Source organism: Polypterus senegalus, chromosome 16 (genome assembly GCF_016835505.1).
Source record: "Polypterus senegalus isolate Bchr_013 chromosome 16, ASM1683550v1, whole genome shotgun sequence".
Classification (NCBI taxonomy): domain Eukaryota; kingdom Metazoa; phylum Chordata; class Cladistia; order Polypteriformes; family Polypteridae; genus Polypterus; species Polypterus senegalus.
This window is the reverse complement of record NC_053169.1, coordinates 78,990,878-79,004,520: the sequence shown is the minus strand read 5'-3', so window position 1 is coordinate 79,004,520 and position 13,643 is coordinate 78,990,878. Positions and strand designations below refer to the sequence as shown.

General features: G+C 44.9%; 1 protein-coding gene across 3 annotated transcripts in view; it reads left to right on the top strand.

Moving 5' to 3' along the window:
* macrod2 (mono-ADP ribosylhydrolase 2) overlaps window positions 1–12,048 on the top strand; it is a 1,287,980-nt gene extending 1,275,932 nt beyond the window's left edge. For all 3 annotated transcript variants that reach the window (XM_039739038.1, XM_039739039.1, XM_039739037.1), the window contains 3 exons: window positions 8,685–8,735; window positions 11,205–11,264; window positions 11,362–12,048. In XM_039739038.1, coding sequence (XP_039594972.1) covers window positions 8,685–8,735; window positions 11,205–11,264; window positions 11,362–11,387 — 137 coding nt within the window. In that variant the 3' untranslated portion in view covers window positions 11,388–12,048. The remainder of the gene's footprint in view (window positions 1–8,684; window positions 8,736–11,204; window positions 11,265–11,361) is intronic.
* Window positions 12,049–13,643: the final 1,595 nt, after the last annotated feature.

Here is a 13,643-nt window from a genome sequence, read left to right as displayed (position 1 = left end):
GGAAATTTGATGTGGTCTCTCCGTCTCTTTTTGTTCCCACCTTTCCAAGCCCACTGCTGTGCTGCCATTTCACTGAGGCGCTCATCGCTGAGCTCTTCTGCAAAGCACGCTTTCTATTAGGATTTTAAAGTCGGTTTTTGATCTTGTTTCTCCTCTATTGACATTCATTATCCTCTACATGATTTACATTTTATTTAATTCATTTTGTTCTGCTGCCAACCAGTCCTTCTTCCTATCAATAAAACATAAACAGACGTAAATCGTCTTACTGTGGCTCAATTGGAGATGCCCACCGGCTCTCTGAGCAGCAGGGCACCACTTGGCATCAACCACTCTTTGACTTCAGAGCCACTTGTCCAACTTGGCCCCTCTGCGGATGTTGAGGTACTTGTTGTGTTGGTTGGTGATCTGTTTTACTTTTTTTTAATAATTTCTTTACAACTAATGGTTTTGTAATACGTCTAATTTAAAATTCAGATTCATTTTAGCAATATAAATTTATTTGAAGTAGTTTGTTTTTCGTTTTACCGCAATGCCATCTTGTAACTACAGTGTTGCTATGCTTAGACGGTCAGAGGTGTGTGACTGTATAAATGTCAGCCCGGAGACTTCCTCATCATCTGCGATTGCAGAAAGAATGGAAAGACTTTGCTGTGAACTTTGAAGAGTGATACTCTGGTATAAAAACTTTGGTTACGAAGTTGGAGCTCCAGTTAGGATTTCTAGATCGGCTTGACCTCCCATTTATAAACCTTGGCACCGATCGTGGACCACATCCCGTCTTCCGGCCCTTCTCACTGCAGAGCCCACACACTGGTCAGGGGGGACACCTGGCAGGACATTCAGCATTCTGTTGGCTTCATTAGCTTTGGCCGAAGCCTCAAATTCAGCACTGAGTACTAAGAAAGAAAAAAAAGTGACGTTCAGGCATTGATGGAGATCACAGCCGATCACAGCGTCCATGTGTCTGCTTCTCTTGTCTGGTGTACTGTTTCTGTTTCTCACATCTGCTCTTTTTGTAGTGCGCACATTTGTTCCATTGATGGGCGCCTCATATCTGCTCCACACGTTTTTTATTTGTCTCCTTCTACGTTTCTGTGTCTCAGATGTACTCCATTCGTTGTCTTCTGCACGTGTGGTCTTTGTGAATTTTTCCCATGTGTTTTCTCTGCCCATTCTTCATATCCTTATATCCTTAATCATCTTCTTCTCGTCTGCGCCATATGTCATGGTCTTTGTCTCTTTTCTGTGTCTTCTTCTTTTCACATGTCACTTTCTCTCTCTCCTCACCAAGCCTATGTCTTCCCCCTCTTTATCACTCATATTGACCCTGTACATCTCTCATATGTTCACACTTCATCTACTCCACCTGTCCTCTGTCCCTGTGGTCTCCATGTGAGGAACAGAATAACCACAAACAATCACAAAACAAATAAAAACATTTTACTGAGTCCGTACTGAGGGATTTTATTTAGTTTCCAATAAAGGTCAGGCAGTGCTGAAAGACCTCCATTTGAATAATGGCAGGGTGAATGTTCCTGTAGCGGTCCGGACACTCCATCTACTCCATGAGGTGCTCTTGATGCTATCATCTTGTCCGACTGTGAGTAGGGAACACAGAAAAGTCAGGAGGGCAGAAGTCCCAGTTGCTTTAGTATGTCCAGGGTCAAATGGTGGTGAAGTTCTCAAGATGCCAGGGTGTGATGAAAAATGTTGTAATTTAAGGGGGGTGTTGTTTTGGTAGAACAAAGCCAGGACAGATGAAAAGAGAAGGTGAGAGTAGGTGAGAAAAGCTGCCATAAGAGAAGATGACAAGAGAGATTAAAAAGTTACATGGTCATCAAGAGCTGGAGGACTATGTGATCCCAGGCTGAGAAAGAGCTCAGCTGCTTCGGTTTTTCTTTGAAAAGTGTCTTTGAAGCCACGAGAAAGAACATGACGTGAAAGAGCAGTGTGGCTGTGGCCAAAGGATGTTCAGAGTTCTTTGTGGGTCTAACAGCTCCCTTAAACAGTCTGCTAGCTGTCCCCCTGTTTCACCTCTTCAGAAGGCTGGACACGTCCTACAAGATATGCAATAAAGAAGATGTTTAGACTGGCTGGAGGCCCGTTGTTTAATATTGAAATCAGCAGAGGGACCAGATACAAGGGTATTGTGGGTGACATATCTGTCACACTGTGAAGTGAGCTGCACATGAGAGGTGTCCTTAGTTTAAAGGGAGGAACATGAAATAAGGGTCCTGTGGAAGAATCAGTCTGCAAAGTGGGGAAAGTGAAAAAGAGCATTAGGGTGAACTGGGAGGACTAGTGGGATTTGGGGTTCATTATTGGGGTTGCTCTTAGAATGGATGTTATGAGGTCTACTACTGGCCTGATTGAGGGCCTGGTCCACTATATGTATGTGTGCAGGTATACGAAGAGTGCGAGAGACTGTATGTACATCTCTTATCTAACCAGACAGCTAATTCCATAGCTCTGGGGGCCCTGCTGGTGAAATCTGCATCCGCCTGTTATTTTATTAACTCATGGATTCTTTAGAAAACCAACATCCTCAGATTGTGATGTGTGCTCCAGTTGGTATCTGATCATACTTACTTACTTATGCCCTCCACCCCTTCCGGGGTATGGGCCGCCAAAGGTAGATCTCCAGAGATTTCTGTCCTGGGCCGTTCTTTCTAGATGTCTGCCTCGAGGTGGCGTGCTTCGGCTCGGTGGTTTCCTTTCGACTTTCACCATCTAGCGTCGTGCGTGTCCGAGTTGTCGGAGATCCTTTATCTTCCAGAAAGTTAGTCTCTGTTTTTCTTTTTGGCGTTTCTATAGCGTTGGGGTTTTACAGGGTGGGGTTGCTAGCCCAACGCCCAACCCTCCTCCTTTTTCATCCGGGCTTGGGACCGGCAGTGGCGGAGTTTATCTGATCATAAGTTTGGATTAAAAAACATTTAACGGTTTGTTATAGGAGATGAAGGATTGTTTCGGCTGTAAACTTACCTGGAAGCCAGTGTAAAGACTAAAGGACAGGGGTCATGTGGTCACACTTTATAGTTCTGGTAAGGATTATTGCAGCAGCATTTTGAATGAACTGAAAGCGTCTCAAACAGAATTGCTACACTGCAGTGGTCAATTCTACTAGAAACAAATGTCTTCTCTAATTAGTCAGTACTTAAAATACATTTTTTTTTATACATTTATAAGTTGGAAAAAATGAATGTTTGAAGGTTTTGTAATGGATGTTTTTATGGATGGCCGGTCTTTTTGAACATACTATTCTCTAGCTCTCCTCGGGATCACAGGAGGTCAGAGGCGTTGGTTTTCTTGCTTAATGTTGTCATTTTTAAATTATTGAAATGGTGGCGTAGCGGCAGCACTGGCGGCTTTGGCCGGGGGGAGGACAGATCTTCTGGTGGGCCATCTCTTTTCTGAGGGTTTGTGCTCAAACCAAGCTACTCTCTTGATAAGTTCTCTGCCTCTTCTCTCTGGCCGCACGTCCTTCTCCTCGCCTGGCCATATTGTCTCATCCTAAACAGATGCTGGGAGCTCATTTCAGGCCGCTTTTCCCATCTCATCGAGCATGTCTTGGCTGTGTGTAATTAGCTTCAGGCTTTTGAGTTGGCGCAGGGGATCGGTTAAAGAGCGAATGATTTCAATAAAGATTTGTAAAGCAAAGCTTGTAAGGTTAGGCCGAGCCGCAGGAGAGCACAATAGCACTTTGAAACGGGCGAATATTGATGAGGGACGGAGGGGGATTGAGTGGGGCCCCCCATTTGTGCAGGTCACAGTTCACTAGTCTTTAATTGCTTCAGATTAGCAGATCTGCAAAGCCGCAATAAAAAGTGTATCACCAACAAAGGCTGTTCCCTGCCTTGTGTCTGACATTCAGCCATTTGCATATGAACGCCGTTTGCTTTCCCAATTTGCCACTTCATTACTCTTCCCTTCTCTGTTCCCCAATGTTTTTTAGCAAAAGTGGAAGTCTTTTCATTGGCACTCAATTGCCAGTCCGTCTGAGGGCACAATTGGCGTGGCTTTTTGTACTTTAAGAAGCGGATACATCCCACGGGGTTGGTGATGTTGAAGACCACCCAGCAGCTCTCCGGCGAGCTTGCAATGTGGTCTGACCTCTGCATCTTGGTGCACATTCGTTCAGGGTGTATTAGAGAGTGAGGAGGTATGGCATGGTGCCAAGAAACATCCCTGGGGCTCAGTGTGCCAGTCTTGGCAGATACACTACCTTCATGTCTTCCCAGAAGTCTCAGGGTCGTCAGATTTAAGTTGGTATGGGGCCTCAAGTTGGTCTATAGCATACTTTGGATCTCGTCTTGTAAATATTTGCCTCCAAATAACAGGCACCCCCTTTGTCCTGTCGCCTTAGCACTCAGCACTAAGTCTGAAAGAAATGCAGCAGGCTGACCAGGATGGGAATGGATTTCCATTCAGGATGTATGATAGCCCATGTAGCTAGCCAAATGAGTCCCGTGAACTAATCTCCACTTGTTTTGATCTGATCTTCTCCTGTAACAGAGTGAGACATGTTCTTGGAGTTCAAGTTTATTGTCACGTGTGCTAAAAGTCCAATAAGATTGTCACTAGTCTGTGAGAGGCGGGCAAATAACAGTGTCTTACAAACCCAATGGCAGACATCACCTCACTCCACGCATCTTGATGAGGGTCATGGTGGCAACAGACTGAGATGGACATCCGCCCCATGCTCAGCTATTTCTTCCAAACATTCTGGGGACTGCCCAGATGTCCCCAGGCCACTGAAGATATTTAACCTCGCCAGCATGTCCCTGGGGGCATCCAAATTATATTCCCAAAAAAATCTCAAACACCTGAGCGACAGACGCATAGATAGTGCTCTGTGTGTCTCTTTGTGCCAAGCAGCAACAGCTCCCCAAACACACAGAAGAACTCATTAATAATAAGAGAGCCGCTGCCGCCTGGCACACGCTTGTAGTTGGGACCGTGACGGATCAGATTGTGCTCGGATCTATCCCATGGTGCAACATGCTTACACTTAAAGGCACCTGTAGCATTTAAATAAAGTCAGTCCTCAAGTGGAACACAACATGTAGTGGTGGAAGTTTGTCAGTGTTGCTTCCAAAGGCACACAGCAGAAGTCGCTGCAGGGTCAGAATGATACATCACCAGAGTGTTGGTAACGGAGTGAATATTTTCTGCTGCTGAGTCCCCATTTTCACAGGGTTAGACCCCTCTCAGTGTCATTTACCCCATCAGTGTGTATACAGGAATCCTTCTATGCCTTGATTGTCCTGCTAAACCCAGAACAGGGTCTGTCCCAGCTGTAGAGGGTAGAAGATACCCTGGTTGGACGCCAGTCCATTATTGGGCCGGCTCATTCATCCTGGGCCAGTTGAGTTTCTAATCAATCTAACTGATACGTCTCTGGGAGAACATGCAGTCTCCACACAGGCCGGTGACCGAGCCAGGATTTGAACCCAAGGCTCCAGAGCTGTGAGGCAGCAGTTCTAATCTCATAAGAACCTGGGTATAAAGAATCAAAGGTCCCATGTCTGCGACTTGTAAGTCAACTTTTATTGAATATCAGTTGAGTGTTTATCCACACGACAACTGCAGGGCATTGGTAGAGCATGCCCATTAGGGGCACACGGAGGTCTCAGACTAGGGGGTCTTGGAAGTGAGCTTGAAAAGGGTGCCATCTTAGACGCTATTGATGAAACAGGATGCAAGCACAAATCCATTACTGGAAAGCTCTGAGGAGCTCTGGCACCACGCCACCCCCTTGACCAGGTGCCCTCTTCTTCAGAGGTGTGATCAACTGTGCCCATATTTGCTATAAAGAGATGAATCTGCGAGTCCGAGTAATGGAACTTTGAAAATTATCAAGCAATTGAAGATGCGAGAAGCTCGGCTTTCCTTTCAACAAATCACAGATGCAGAATGTGCCCTCCTGCCATCGTTCCCACAGGCAGCAAATGGGTTTTTATTGTTCTAGCCGGCAAATGGAATAGACTGGCGAAATGTTCCTGATAGATGAATAAAGTCTAATAATTGTCCTGTCTGGCACCTCGTGTGATTCACGCAATTTGGATGCTGAAGCTTTCAGCTCTCATGACCCAGAGGTGTTTGTAAAGTCCCGGACTCCATGATGATGTGCCGCAAAAACAAAGACAACAGACAGACGTCGGATGATACAATCGAGAGTGCTGGCTGAGCCCTGCTAACAAGAAGGCAGCCGGGAGAATTCGCCTGCAGCGTTAAGACTGCCTTGTGAAAGAAGCAGGAGGAGAAGGAACACCTCGGCAGTTTACTGCACCTCCGGTGCCCACTTTGGCCCTTTTCTGGCAGATTCAATGCCAACGTAAAACAGCAACATGAGGGCAGTGCCCTGGGCTGGCAATCCGAAGTAAATAATCCCGAAGTAAGATGGTCGTATTAGCAATAAACAAGAATGCGCAAGCTTATCACACTCGAGAGGGCGTCCACATGCAAACCTGGACTGGGAACGCAGGGCTACTGGTGAACACCAAAGGTTCAATCTGGCACGACCTTGCTGGCATCTCCCATTCCTGTGTTTAATGCTCACATCACAGCCCGTCCTTTTTCTGATGTCCAGACCCTCCTGTGCTGTTAAGGCCAAAGGACACTTCATTGTGCCTGACATTCTCACCTGAGCCCAGACGGTGTAACCTTCTCATACCGGGTACCGTTTGCCATGTATGCCATCTTGTGAAGCTGCTTGTTATGAGAAGCACTCTGTGCCAAAGCAACTTGCAGTGCTTTCAAGGTCAAGATGATCTTTAATACCCCGTGTGAGAATTTTAGCTGGTCATGTGCCATCAAAAAGGAAAAAGATGCCATGGCATCTGAGCTTCTCCAAGCCACGGGGTCCTGGGTTTGAGTCCCATTGTCTGTGTGGCATCTCCATGCTCTCCTCAGGTTCACAGTTCGGTGGGTGTGTGTGTGTGTGTGGTTGTCTGTGTTTTATTGATTGTCATATCGTCTTGTGTGCGCGACTTGAAATGTGGCTTCCTGTGTATTTTTCTGACCAGTTGTTTAGGTTGCTGATGGAACACAAACAATTTAAAACAGAAGACTGCTGTTTGCTGTTCAGTTTTTGGATTTTTGACACCGTGAGGGCAGCAATCTCACTGTTACTGGTGTGTGACTCCCACCCAGCGCAGTACGTGTGACAAGTGGGTCTGGAGGCAGAGACGTCACTTTCAAGCGGGCCACTGCGCGGTGGCACCTGCTCTGCCCCATCCATGTCCACTTTCTAGTGACTGTTGCGATTTAGGAAACTTCATTCACTTTCTGTAAAGTTTGTGTTTGACATTTGAAGTTGTATTTTTTTAGCGGTTTTGAACTCGTTTTTTTTTTTTTCTTGCGACCCACTCTTGTACTTCCTACTGTCTTCGCGGTCCAGTTAATAACGGCCATCAGATTGGGGTGGGTTGAGAGTGGCCTTGAAAAAGGGTGGGAGGGTTGAGGGGGGCAATCGTCTCTGACAGTCCTAGAAAGCTTAAAATGACTGCAGTGGCTGATTGTGAGACAACGGTGAGTCGCGACCCCAAAGTCACCAACTCACAATCCAGAAGTTTAAGAAACTAAGCGTTAGTGAATTAAAACAGAATTGTTTAAGCTTTGTTAATATTATTTTTTATAAATCTGCCATATTTTTGTCCGCTCGTTTAAGCCTTTTCGATTAACGGTAACTTTTTTTTTAATCTGATTTTTGCTTTTATTTTCATCATAGAAATGATCAGTTATTAGTAATTATTGTGCATCGTTTTCGTCACCAGTTTGTTTTTTCATGGGTGCTGCCTTGCTGTAAAACTGTTGTCACAACAGGCCGACAGTCGCTATGGTCTGTGTCCTCGACGTTACATCGCTGATGTCATCGACATGCTGGTTCACGAAGTGGCGCCTTGGTGATGTCAGCCACGTCGTTTCTGATTTCTTACTCTCTGAGTTTACAGATTTCAGAGAAGCTCCTGTCTTGGTGTGTCTGTCTCTCTTTGATTCTCTTACTACGATTATTGGCTTTAGATTTGAGTGTTTGGTTTCGACTTTCTGCTGGTTTGTTTCCTCTCCTGGTCGTTCCTTTTCAGTCACTTGCTAGCTTTTCCTGTGCTAAGGTAACAGATTGCATTGGACGCCATTTTGTTGAGACACTGCTATGATGTGGGGGTAGGGGGCGTGGTCATGGAAATCACATGGGATGACATCATCAGCTCGATGTCGTGGATGGCAGTTTGTCCAAGAGTGTGCATTCTGTTTCAAAAGACTTCAATGTGCGTTTCTTTTGGTTTTGATTATGGCCACCATTTACGTGATTTATGACGCATAACTTTGTGTGCCATTCTCATCTGCCAGTCCTTTTGTTCTGGCCATCGGACCTTACTCTTATTCTATGTTAATTAATGTTGACTTATGTTTATCTTTTTTGTCTTCTATTTCTCTATTCAAAGCACTTTGAGCTACATTTTTTTGTATGAATATGTGTTATATAAATAAATGTTGATTGATTGATTAAAATAACCTCCCACCTGTATAACATTTATAAGGGAAGTGACAAAGACCCTGCCAGGACCTAATAATGGTCAGTTATGCAACTTGCTTAAGTAAATTTGTACATTTCCAGAGTACCCTCTGCTGCTGTTCTCGTGTTATTTTCTAAGACGATATATTTCTCTCATTTTTCTTAGGTGCTGTGGTAGATGATGCAGTGAAAACGGAGGACACCGAACATGATGAAGGTAATGACGCGTCCGCCAAAGCTGTGTGTCTTGAGTTGTTGAATGACCCAGTTGGGCTCTTGAGGGGCAGACATTGCAGCTCATGGCTCTTTGTCCACACACAGTGCTACAGAACAGTCACAATGGCCTGACTGAGTCTGCTGGACTGGTTGATTATTAGAAGTTTTCCAGTTTAGGTCTTTACAGGAGGCACGTCACTGACTGGGGGCTCAGAGAATTTACCCCCATGCTGGGGCTAAACACAGACACATCACTGCCCAACAGCGCCCCCTGGTGAAGGGAAAGGCACAAAAAGGAAAACTGCTTCTTCTTGTGCTTTACTTCACAATCAGTACGTTCTAAACGTACGGCTCTGCACATACAACTGGGCACATTAAGGCCCAATTTCAAACCGTGTGCCCTCTGTCACTAACTGAGACTAATCTGTAGTCGGAGAGGCTAGAAATATTTAGAATATACTAATTCAATTCAACTTGCCTCCCATAGACTACACTAATATTTAGGCAAACATTCAATATAACTTAAATAACTACAGTCATATGAAAAAGTTTGGGAACCCCTCTTAATTCTTTGGGCTTTTGTTTATCATTGGCTGATCCCCTAAACCATGAGACTGAACAACCTTTGTTTTCAGATCTTTTGAGAGTTGCTTTGAGGATCCAATGCTGTCCGTCACTCTTCAGAGGAGAGTCAAAGGGAAGGAAGCACAACTTGCAACTGACCTCCTTAAATAGCTTTTCTCATGACTGGACACACCTGTCTATGAAGTTCAAGGTTTAACAAGCTAATCCAACCAGTTTGGTGTTGCAAGTAATCAGTAGTGAGCAGTTACACGCGTTCAGATCAGCAAAAATTACAAGGGGACCCACAGCCAGTTTTTCACATTTGATTTAATTTCATACAACTAAATACTGCTTCACTAAAAATCTTTGTTCAGAAAACACCCCAGTACTCAGATGTTCCTAGGAAATGAAAGACATACCACTGTTATCTTTTATGTTGAAAGTAAATTATTATGCAAGCTGAGGGTTCCCAAACTTTTTCATATGACTCTTGCACCCAGGTTTCTGTTATTGCTATAATATCATAATTCAACTCCAACTTGTTTCATGTCTGATACTTCTAGCTACTTTTGAACTTAACCTTTGGGTTAGAGTTTATATTGCCATGCATAGTAGTTTTGCCGCCGTTGCTCATCCTCTCAGGTACAGTTCTAAACCTGGCCCGTCTTAAACTTCCTGCCCCCCAATCCTCGACTAACCTGCTAACCCTATAAACCTCTCTACTCTTCTAGATTTGAACCACTGGCCTCATTTGCAAAATCTGGCTTTGGTTTACTAAATTGCTCATCTCCTTTTGTTAAGTTAAAAACTTAAATTATTAAAATTATGTAATTAATAGAACAAAGAAGTACTGCACTTATTGAACACGTAAGCTCCTGTAATACTCTAACCCTCGACTGCGTCCTGTGTGTCTGTCTTTGAAGTTATTAAACGTTCATTTTTCTCCACTCTTAACCATATTTCTTCCTTACTTTGACGCCCTCTGACTACACCCCTTGTATTTCTTTGTTTTATTGAACTGTTACTGTGTCGCCTTCTTAACTCCGCTAGCTTTCCTGATCATTAAGAACCGCTCTACCAAGTAACATTTCTTACACCCTTCGTTCGTCCTACTAAGAAAACTCGCTTGCTGACTAGCAGTTGCTAGTTAATTCCTTATTGTCAGTGTCTATGTCTAGATGTCTGTTTCTATGCCGTGGAGCCCCTCTCTTAACCCCTTTCAAGTCAACCTCCTAACTTCTTCTTAAGGAATGAACCTGTTGTACACTGCGTCAGTGTTCCAGCCAGTTATTCTTTATATGAATTGCTGTTACCTTAAACTCTTCAATGCTACGCCACCAGTTATTTACTTATGGATTTGGCAGTTTCAGCTGCCATTTTCTTCCTTGCATCACCTCGCCTCACCAATGCTAGTTTTGAATACAAGTAATAATAAACTTTCCCAACGCTTCCCCAAACACGCAGATAAAAAAAAAAAATAACAAAAACACCGTACTAAAGGGATTGCCGCATGGCTCCTTAGCAGCAACCAAAAAGCAAAATGTGTATTTTAATGAACTCTTTATCTTACACAGCAGTAACACAAGGATGACATCAACACGTCTCAGTCTCCAACCTCCTTTCCTCTCCAGCTTCTCTCAGTCCCACTTACCCACTCGATGGCAGCAGAACGCTGTTCCGAGTGTTATTTGAGCTTAATGCTGTAAAGCACCCAGAGTGTGGCGCGGTAATATAACCGTAATTTCGCAGACTTCCGAGCCCAAGTCACTCTCGGGGTTAACACCGAGAAATGCCCCTTTCTGTCACTCCTGTGCCTTGCAGTCATTTGAAGGTTCGAGGGCCAGCGCTAAGCATCTACACGTCTGCATGTGTGCTTTACAAAGCTGCCAATCCTTCTGTCTTGCAGACATGAACACTCAGGTGGAGGAGTCACAGGAAATGCAAGCAGAAAGCAATCCTTCCAAAGGTAAGAGAGTTAACTTGCTCACTGCAGTGGAGGTGCCTCCCCCGGTTAAAATATGAATGCCCTCTCATTTTTGATGGTTCTGCTTTTTCTCCTTCAGATGAGACGGAAGAAATGAGTTTGTGACTCAGCAGTGAGCGAGTGAAGACAATCAGACGCTTTCTTCTGGAAGGCACTCACGTCACACCGAATGTTTGCCTCGGAGAGATTCATGTCACTGGCTGGGGGAGCAGATTAGGGGATGATTTCTTCTCGTACATATCATGATTTTTTTTAAATTGGTTTCCTGCCAGCGGGTCAACGTCGCCCGCTTTGCTTTACTCGCTCGCTTGCTTGCTCTCGATATTATTCTTTGGGTAACTGGTGACTCTTGTGTTTAATGGTGCATTTTGAGAGTGCAGTCGTAATTCCCTGTCGCTTGTTTCTGTTAGACGTGCGCACGCCAAGCACATGAAATCTACTTTGTTGAGCGTGCTCGCCTCAGCCCACTTGTGGCATGGGGTGCGCTCCTTGACTTTCTTTAATTTTTGTCATTTTTTTGTGGGAAATCATGGCAGACGAAAACTGTAAGAAGAGCAGAAGTTGTGGCGCCCATTTCCACCTGGCTCCGATTCAATCGGGCTGGGAATTTCGCTGCATGCTCACTTTGCGTTTATCCGGTTGAATTTTGCTTTGGGTAGCTTTTATGTTCTTTTTCTTTTTTCTTTTCTCATGACTTGCCTTATCTGCCTTTAACTACTGGGACGCTGGAAACTGAATAAAGTGAAATAAAGAGATGGTGAAGACACAGATGTCACATTCAGTTCTTGTGGCCGGGATACGTGCTGATGTGGTTAGTTAAGTCGTGCAAAGGTTTCTGCTTTTATCTGTGCTGCACATCAGACATTTATATAAAGAAGTTACGCCTTCACCAAAGTACGAACAAATGTGATTCCAGGCTCTCGCTTGTCCTCTCCTCTCGTAGTCATTTCAGTGCCTGAGCCATATGACAGAGCACCCACCACCCATCATGCACTGCTGCTGTCCTTTAAGGGTGAGAATCTTTAATAGCATAAGCACCAAGTGCCTGGGGTGTAAACTGACTAACCACATGATTTAGCCTGCGTTTGGGGTCCAGCCTGTTTCTGTGCTCTGATTTAACGTAAGTCGACTTGTTCTTCCAGCACGAGACACAAGCAAACCACTCTGCCATGGCAGGCTTACGTGACAACTTTGTAAGAAGCACCCGTCAGGATGCAAAAGGAGCTGCAGAGCAGAATCTGTGACATCTGAATTGAGACATGAGAATAAGGGTGCAGTAGAGGTAGACATGATGCAGAGAAAGGGGAACAGGAGCCTCAAATCAAACATCCAAAGGGTCCCTCTGGACTCCTGGGGTATGAAGTTGGGTCTGCACCACACATGGAGTCTACAAAAACAGTCCAGCCAAACGAACTGGCGCAAGTGAGTGACCATGCTTCTGACCGCGAGGGCTCAGTGGGCTCACTTCTCTTGTGTTAATATTTTAATGCCAAGGCTTCCTGGGACGGGCAAGTGGCTTGATGTTTTAGCACAGCCCCCACCTGACCGCACAATCCTAAAATTCTGGAGGGTCTCTACAAAGCAAAGCCTCATGGGACGATCAAGGTTGAAAGATAAGTCGAAGCAGCATGCAGGTCACTCACTGGCACCCAGCCACAACATTGACATGTGCCAAATAGTGAATGAGTCAGCCGTGAGCACTCGTGTTTCAGATACGTGAAATGATGAAGAAAATCACCGCCTCACTTCCCAGTTTGGTCTAATGAAGCACCAGAGTGCTGGACACAAGTGGTGTTCAGTTCAAATAAAACATAACATTACGTACAAAAGGAAACCACATCAACTTTTTTTTAATTAGGCCCTTATTAATTAATACATTGAAAAGTACAAGTATATTAAGATGCAGTAGATCCAGCTTGCAGTGAAAACGGAAAGAACTGCCAGTAGCTGAGTGGTCAGCCACCCCTCTCTGGGCACAGTGAAGATGCGTATCGATGATAGACAGCGGCCATTGCCACGGGGCACAGAGAAGAGTGGGACAATGAGAAGGACTCCGTAAGAGCCAATTGCGGTGCTTGACACAGTCGGCCTCACACCGGCTGCTTGAGTCGAGAGGCTCGTCCAATGAGGCCGTTCTCACATTATCGGGATTGTGGGGGCGCTAAGCTGTTTGCGTCTTAATAGATTCGTCAAAGTGTGTCCCGACTGGAAACCAATGCAGCGATTTAAGAATCTCAATAACTGCCATGATTTGAGTGAATGTTTAATTAGAAGGCCGGACATTCAAGCGTTACATAACCCGTCTTAATTCTGCAGCATTTCAAACAAGGAGAAATGGGCTGCCAAGACGAGAAGGCAGCG